The 8,485-nt window shown below is 32.8% G+C and overlaps 1 protein-coding gene across 1 annotated transcript; it reads right to left on the bottom strand.

Annotated features, from left to right (window-relative positions):
- Positions 1–3,792: 3,792 nt before the first annotated feature.
- On the bottom strand, positions 3,793–6,860 carry fidipidine (coiled-coil domain-containing protein 93). Its single transcript, XM_085945984.1, has 2 exons — positions 4,746–6,860; positions 3,793–3,974 (listed from the first exon to the last, which is right to left on the bottom strand). The coding sequence occupies exons 1-2, from the start codon at positions 6,436–6,438 to the stop codon at positions 3,916–3,918; spliced, it is 1,752 nt and encodes a 583-aa protein (XP_085802110.1). The 5' UTR covers positions 6,439–6,860; the 3' UTR covers positions 3,793–3,915.
- Positions 6,861–8,485: the final 1,625 nt, after the last annotated feature.

An 8,485-nucleotide genomic window follows, 5' to 3' on the forward strand; every position in this document is an offset into this window, starting at 1 on the left:
ATTATTCAATATATTTTTAACCTTTTCTATGCCTCACAATATTACTATGACAGTATCTGACAAGCTGCAGATTTTTAACGACACACGTTGAATATAGAGTGAATTCTAACTAAAATCGCTGTAATACTGATAATTTTTAGCTTAGTAATTCATAATTATTCAAACAGATGTCACTGTTTAATTTTTTAGATTATGCAAATCAATCGACAGTGGCTAGTAATAATTACTTGTTGGTTTTGTTAATTTTTCTCTTTCGAGATGTTTCAGATGTCTATATTCTAGTACTATTCATGATAAAATATAAAAACAATCATAAGAAGACGTTATAAAAAGCAATAATTAAACGAATCAAAGACAATTTGACAGCTCAGATACTAAAAAGTATGGAATGTATACTAACATTACTAACGCCGCCTGGTGATAAAAGTGTAGAACTACTGGACCTTTGCTGTTTTATACAAAAATTCCTGGACTATTGCGGTTTTTAGAAAAGTGGCATATATATCTGGGAGCAGATTTGAAGGACTTATGATTTTTTTTTTAAATATATCTTTACACAGTTGTGTGTAATCATACACAGGGAATATAGAAATGCAATAAAATGAAAATGGAAAAAAGTGGACATTTGTTGTTTTTATGCAAAGATCTTCAATTTGATTTTAAAGTCGGACGAGATAACTCGCGAAATCTTTATGTGCAGCCTGTCAATCACGGCCTCAAAGGCGAGAAATCTGGCTGAAGGCATAGAACCGGTTAAGTTTACTATTTTTAGTAGTCGGTAACCTCCTAGAAAATACTTTTCTACCCATGAATTGGGAACCTCGGTATAAACACTATAGAAAGCTACGGAAATATGTATTCAATAAAATGAAACAAACATTTGGTTGTGATAATTAATTCATTTTTTATTATTACAAATTATAAATCGTCCATTGGTAGATAATATAATTATTTATTGGTACATGAAATTCACCGATGCTTATGTAAATATAGCACAGATGTGGAAATAATCTCTGATTAGTATAACATATCTAAACTTAAGACTAGGCATCTTAATATTACATATTTCCGATTCAGCTGACAGTGGTCAGACATAAAATTGTTCTTGCATTCAGTTTTTGGATTCATATTTTCGTGAAACATTTAAATGCTGATATATTAGTATTTTGTAGTTGTGATCCTTATCGTCACAACTACAAAATAAAAGAGAAAAAGAATCTCTCTAGATTTGATGGAATAAAGTATAAAGTTAAATAGCAAAGAGCATGAGACATAAGCAAAGGCCATGGGTTACGTGCATCCTTTTCAAGCTGAACAATAATTACTTCCGTAACCTCGCAACTGACAACTATAAAAATTAAATTAGAATACAAAAAGGAATTGCACGGCTGAAGGCATGTGCAATCTATGATTAAAGATGTACTTATTAAAGTCCTGGACGCCACACGGTCTTGATACCGTGAAAGATTATAATTATATAGCAGTGTGGAATAAAGGGGAAATAATAAATGAGAGAGCAATTTATGTACTTGACCGAAACTATATTATAGCAAAAAACAAGAATATTACATTAAAAGGTTATTAAGGAAATACTATAATAAAGGCAAGCAGCTAAGTTTTAAAAGAAACATTGGAAGATAAGTGAATCAAATAATAATAGTTTTAAAATACCAAACTTGGAACGACACAGAGGCCTCAAGCACTGCGGCTGCAATCGTGCTGTTTTAAGTGACGTCCATTATAAATGTTGGGTAAAACCAAAGCAGAGCACGACTATCCTGGATGACAGACAGAATCAAAAAGCCTGGTTGCTGCGTTCGCACCTTGCGACCTCCGTTGCGGGCAAAAATTCCAACAGCGACATCTGATATTAATCGCGTTGCTCCATCGACGTTACCATAGATCATCGTCGGGGTTGCCAGCGGTATAAATGTTGGTTATGTTCATTTTGAACATAACAATGCCTTTATTTTTGGGATCAGGCCACTATAGTTTGCATGGCCTCAAACATACCTCATGGATATTAAGTGTACAATAATATTAATGATGAACAATAGAACAGGCTTGCCCTGTTTACACAAACCAAACATACTGATTTTACGTATGTTATCTATGTGACCGATATTCTATTTTTTTTAAACATGACACTATGTGTGATGCTCACCTAAACTCTCATATTATGTCATGCGAAATATGAAGGACATAAAGGACAATTGGCACAAACCTTATTTTTGTTTTTTTAGTTATACACTGATTTGGAATGTCAAATAACCATTTCACAGATAAAAAAATGACCCAAGCTAACTTTTTTTACTACACAAATCAACAAATTAAATTTTAAATGTGCAACGTCCTAACCCAGCGGTTTTCAAACATTGTTTCATAACGCCCTTACATTACATTACAAACCATGTTCGAGGATTATATGGACCATACAGATTTTTGTTTTTACAAGAAATGGATGTTATCTATTTGGCCAATACACACATTGACTATCGACACCCAGGGACTCGAACACGAAACTCATAACATTATAAGCTAACACGTTGCCGCTCAGCCTTCGTGGGTGTGTAAAAAAAATACCTGCTACTGGGATGGGTAATCCTGTTCTTCTATAATAGTTTCTCAAATCCTTGAATCAAAATGGCAAACCTAATTTATTATTCCAAGTTCAGCGGTGACCAATATTGTTTTAACACAGCTTGTCCGAAAACCCAGCTTAGCATAGATAAATCGTCATAAATGCAACCAAGATTTTCTAAGTTTTAGAGATCTGCAAATGATATTTATCCCTCACTGATACCCACAATATACAACTAGTTCCATATTGACAAAATATTATTTTTAACGAGTTACCTCTTTTCTACTTATATAAAGTTGGAAAGAAATTTGGCCCCGGATATTAATCGATGATTGGTCATTTCTTGTCGGTTCCACTATGATGTGTTATAGGACTAGTTCTGTGATTTTGTTCCCTAATGTCTTTTTCTCTTTGAACAAAATATATTAATATCGGTCATTCGACAAACAGTGGGATGAAAGCATGAGCAATGTCTGTGAGTTTGATAGAATCAACTATTGTGAGCTTACATCAATAAATTATTGAATTAAGATTGTATAGAATATTTATTTTTTAAATAAACATGCCCTTCCCCTGAGATACATACATTGAAAACTACTGCCCTATATTAAATTGTATAAAAACAGAAATTATATAATTTCAAAAATATATTATAATTCTATAACAAATTAAAAGTTTGTTTCTAAAAGAAATTATTTTGTTTTTCTGTGGTATTGTAAAACCATTGAAAACTAGACTTTTAATTGGATTTATTAAAAACACTAGTTTTGTGTATCCGGATACTTGTACGTAAGTATGCAGTTCACCGTGAAATGTTGTATCGGAAATATATACCGTATATTAAAGACTGTCCAACCTCTTTCGGTCGTATAGTACGGACATAAAATTTATGTCTAAATAAAACACGGTTCTTGTGAGTTTATATTTTACAGGAAGCCAGCAGCAAACAAATTTTTAAAATAGCTGATATACTGGATTATTTGTTATGTAAGGTTAGGTTTTCATTCTTGAATTCATTAATTTTACCAAAATCAGCTATGACAATTGAATTAATGTTCATATTGAATCTAATAAAATTGGAGACCGTATCGGAAAGCTCACACCAAACTGTGCCACGGTAAAATGTTTTACGTACAATTTACATGTAACCCTAGTTTTATGCCGATTGTCCTTTGAGCACTCATCACGGCTTTGGATGTTTCATAAAAAGGTTTAATGAAAAATGGAATGTATCATGAATTTCTGTCATTATGTTTTATTTCAACATAGTATTTACAAAGGTGAGTAAAATAATACATTTTTATAAATGTACAAAAAAACGGTTTTTGTCAATTTTAGAGGGGACCCTGCACAACTGTCACTTGGCCGTCTTTGTTCGGAGAGTTGAACCAACCTTTATAAAAAAAAGACAAATATAATATCCACATTAAGACAAATATTGGTACAATTATTTTTTTATTCAATACAGAAGAAATAATTTGCATTGTAGGTTTTTCAAAATTATGTATTAACATTAATAAGTATCTAATTTTCTTAAATATTACATACAGTCGAACTTGGTTATTACGAGGAAGATGGGACCGACTGAATTTGCTCGTTATAAGCATTACTCGTTATATCAGAGAATAGGTATTTTTAAATGAGCGGTCACATAACACAAAAATACACAATTGGAATTTTTCCCCGAAACAAGCATGGCATTCATAAACTACAAAAGAAGTTGTTTATTGTAATGAACACTGGTAGGTACCTACTGAGTACAGCTTGGATTTTTTACATGAAATTTTAACCATATGCGTGGATACTTTTTCAATGTTGTCAGCGAAAACACCAATTAGGTAGTGTCATAAACGTAATCCGATCCCGGCGGCATCGGTCTACGGTCAGATTTTATTGCTTAGGGTTGAAAATCTTTTTAAACGATCGACAACAAAATTTTTGACGATATTTTTGCACGGTATATCCGATAAGTAGCCCGTTATAAAAGTGAATAAATGTATGGTGAAAATCATAAACTAAAATGTCAACGAATGTTTCCTCATTACATCCGAGATCTCGTTATGTCCGTGATCGTAATAACCCGAGTTCGACTGTATATTCTGTATTTAATAAAAAAGTTGAAATAATAGTTTTTATGAATATTCAGCAATTTGTTAATACTGACCTATCCTGTGGGCTTCCGTCGTCACCGCCATGCTCAGTTGACTGACAACCGACGCGTATTCTCTCTCTAGCTCCTGCAAGCCCACCATCTCCTTGTACAATTTTATCTGCAATTCTTTCTTCTCAAAGAGTTTATCGGCTACTTTATTTCTGGTCTGAGTAACCCACTTGACAATCGACTCCAACTGGTCGAAAAACTGGCCACGGTAATTCGCAGAAGACATTGCCCTCTGATAATTATCCAGAACCGAATTCAAAAGGTTTATTTCCTTGGCGATGTATTGCTTTGTGTCTATCAGGGTATTGTATAGATCGAAGAATTGCTTCGTTTCCACTGTATTTGCGGCAACTTCATCGTAAAGTTCGTGAAACCGTTTTTGATACATTGCCAATTCAGCTCCGTCCGGTTCTTCTGATATCGTCTCCAGCTGTAATATCTGTTTGTTTTCTTCGGCGAGGCTTATTTTCAATTCCTCTATTGTCTTGGTCAACTCTTCGATCACCTGCTCGTGGTCAACGTTTTCATCTTCTTGACTGAGAGTATCATTACTGTACGCTTGATTGAGTTTATCTAATTTTTCTGAATGAATCGTGAACAATTTAGAATATTGTTCGCGTAATTGTTTTATTTCTTCAATATTTCTTTCGATATCCTTACATTCACTCCTATCTTCCAAATGTTCCTTTTCAATATCTTTTATCTCCGATAAAACATTCTCATTTTCTATTTTCAAATTTCCCAACTCTGCCAATATCTCACCGACTTCTGTGTCTAATTCATTTTTTTCTTCTAGCAACACCGCCAAAATATTCTCACATTCAATTTTTTTCTTATTTGCTGATAAGATTTCCGCTTCCAGAGACGATGTATAGATTTCTTCCTTTAATAAATCGTAATGTTTTCGTCTGGCATCAATATCATCTTCAAATGAATCATCTAATAAATCTGCTTCCCAAATGCTGACCAGAGATTGGTTCAAATGCTTATTTCTGTCTTCCAAAGGGTTCGCAAATTCGTTGTTCTTATACGTTACGTGAATATATTCGTGTTGCGTAAATTTAAAACTCTTTTCGGACACATTAGGAACTTTACGTGCAAATTTCCTTCTAGGCAGATACTTTTTTAAAGTTACGAGTAAATTTTTTAAATATACATCGTCTATATTTTCTGTATCGATACCCAACTTGGCAGTTGAGAATTTAGAAAAATGCTTCAAGGCAACTTGTCTAAAGTCATCTATATTTGCTTTTCGGTACTTCTTACTTTGTTCTACAAGCCATTTCATAAGTGGGAGAATATGTTTGACATCCAATCCCAATATTTGATGAGGCTGGAGGGTCAAAGGGCATTTCATATCGGCACTGAGTAAAACCTTTATGATATTCTCTGATAGAAAAATCTTTTTCCCTATATTCAGTTGTTCTCCATATCCAAACGGCAACCCTATATTTACATTTTGGTTTGATGTATAAATACACCAAATCATTCCACCGGCTACTTTATCAAATGACGACAATTCTTTAAAGTTTGCTCTGAAGTACCCAGCTCCAATGAGTACATTAAAAATGTTCTGTAATAGTTCTTTATCTTCTTCATCTTCTCTTATTTCAATTTCTACCTCTTGCCCTTCGGGATTAAGTTTTGTATTTAGCCTGACAGGTGGTTTTGGCGGCGATACTATCTGAGAACTCATTTTACAATAGTATTTGAATTTGGAACAATTTTAAACGTTCTACAAACCTTCCGGTCGCTGATAAGACATGCCAACTAGTGAATTTTTTTAATATTTTTTCAATCCGTTGCTAACTGTTTCTTTTATTCTTTAACTCTTAACACCAAATTGTTAGCTACTATTTATTCACGATTTGAAATTGAAAACAGTGATGTTTTGAAATGAAAGTTGTGGTTTTAAGGTTACGATAATTTTTTGTAGAAATCCAAAAAGGGTGGCTTTTGCTTTGATCATAAATTCTGCGGTTTCAGCTTATGAAATATTGAATAACTAATGAAGCACATGTTTTTCTGTATAAAATGAGCAAATAAATCTAAATCAAATAAAATAAGAAACGTCAATCTGACTTTTGCACTAACAATCATAATAGACAATAGTAGAAGGAAAATTTACACCCACCCTGTCAAAAATTATTGTCTGTGGAATTTGAATGTCAAGTATCCCATCTCGAAAATGCCAAGCTATAATTTTATTCTATTTTTAAATGGGCTAAATTCTCTGGACGGAAAGTCATAACATTGAATATTTTTTTCTTTGATAAGGAAACAATATAATTTTCATAATTCCTTGATTTAACCCTTAGAATGCTACGCAACGTTATATCGTTGTTTTAGATAATGGCCACAACGATCGTCGTTTTGCATTTGATGCCTGAAATGTTAAGTTAATTTTGGAACATACTACTGCTTCAGCGGTATGAAACATTTTTGATATATTTAGTTTTATTGTTGTGTAATATAACTTGATTTATATATGTTTTGTGACTGGGTAGGGTTAGAACGTATAACTATTGTATTTTTTTTCATCGCATCAGCATTTTTATAATTAATTATATAAATTAATTTCAAATACAAATTTCAGTTTACAATATAAACAAATTTCGTTTTTTATTTGTTTACAGTCAAATTCTGGGTGGAATGACAATTTTTTATTTAATATTATACATTTGAAACAGTGGGAAAAGTATTTTAGAACAGTGTTTCCCTAAAAATACTAAAGATTATACTAACTTAATTACTACGAACTTACTTATTTCTAATTTACTAAAGTAAAATACACGGATCGTGACTCCCTGAAGGAACCATAGATTTTCTATTAAATTAAAGTGGATTTATACTATATAAAAACAATTTCATTTATAAAAAAAATAATGAAATAAAAATCATTTGCAATATTTTAAATGTTCCGATAAGCAAACACCATGAAGACCTTTTTCACAACTCAAGCATATTGTACGCGATCTTTTAACGGGGCCACCATTTTTCCTACTGCAAACAATGCAAACTTTTTCTTTCCGGCCGGGTAATTTCCTAATTCCACTATTTTGTATTATCCCTCGTGTGGGATTGTTTCCAATAGCTGTTAAAAATAAAAACTCGATAGTTCGTCACATGGTCGTCAGTATGATAGAGCGAGAAAGAGAATTTCAATTAATTTTAAAGGCAGACGAAGTGGGGGATATCTAATAGCCTCATTATCTATTCAAAACGATAAACTAATTACAAAACGTGTTTTCATAATATTCCGATTTCGCAGAATCAATTAGAGTGGTAAGGTGTCTAAAAATAATACAATACTTTAATTTATCGACAATTATTGGTAGCAATCTTCGACCGGATTTTGCACATCGTAGCAGCCAAAGGGTTAAATAAAATGAAGTACCTACCTACCTACTCAATAAAAAAAGTACTTAGCTGGTATCTACTTACATTGGAGAAAAAATATTGAAATATATTATGCAAATACTGAGGTGTTGTTTTAGGTCTAGCATTCTCATCTCTGAAGCCATGGCTGACGGTACCTGGGTCGATGCTGGAAAGTACCAATCGTGATTCCTGCTAAAATTTTCGGTAGTGAACGCTGATGAGAATGATTCCCGGGATGTGGTCGCTAATGGTAGAAGAGTCTTTATTGTCTTTCCTTGAGGGATTTATCCAGGTGATTCGATACCCTTAATAATTGTAGGGACCTAAATGTCAGTTTTGTCTAAATCATAATAGAGTATCTC

The sequence above is a fragment of the Rhyacophila brunnea genome, unplaced genomic scaffold (genome assembly GCF_057557595.1).
Source record: "Rhyacophila brunnea isolate RB1 unplaced genomic scaffold, BYU_Rbru_1.0 scaffold_19, whole genome shotgun sequence".
Classification (NCBI taxonomy): domain Eukaryota; kingdom Metazoa; phylum Arthropoda; class Insecta; order Trichoptera; family Rhyacophilidae; genus Rhyacophila; species Rhyacophila brunnea.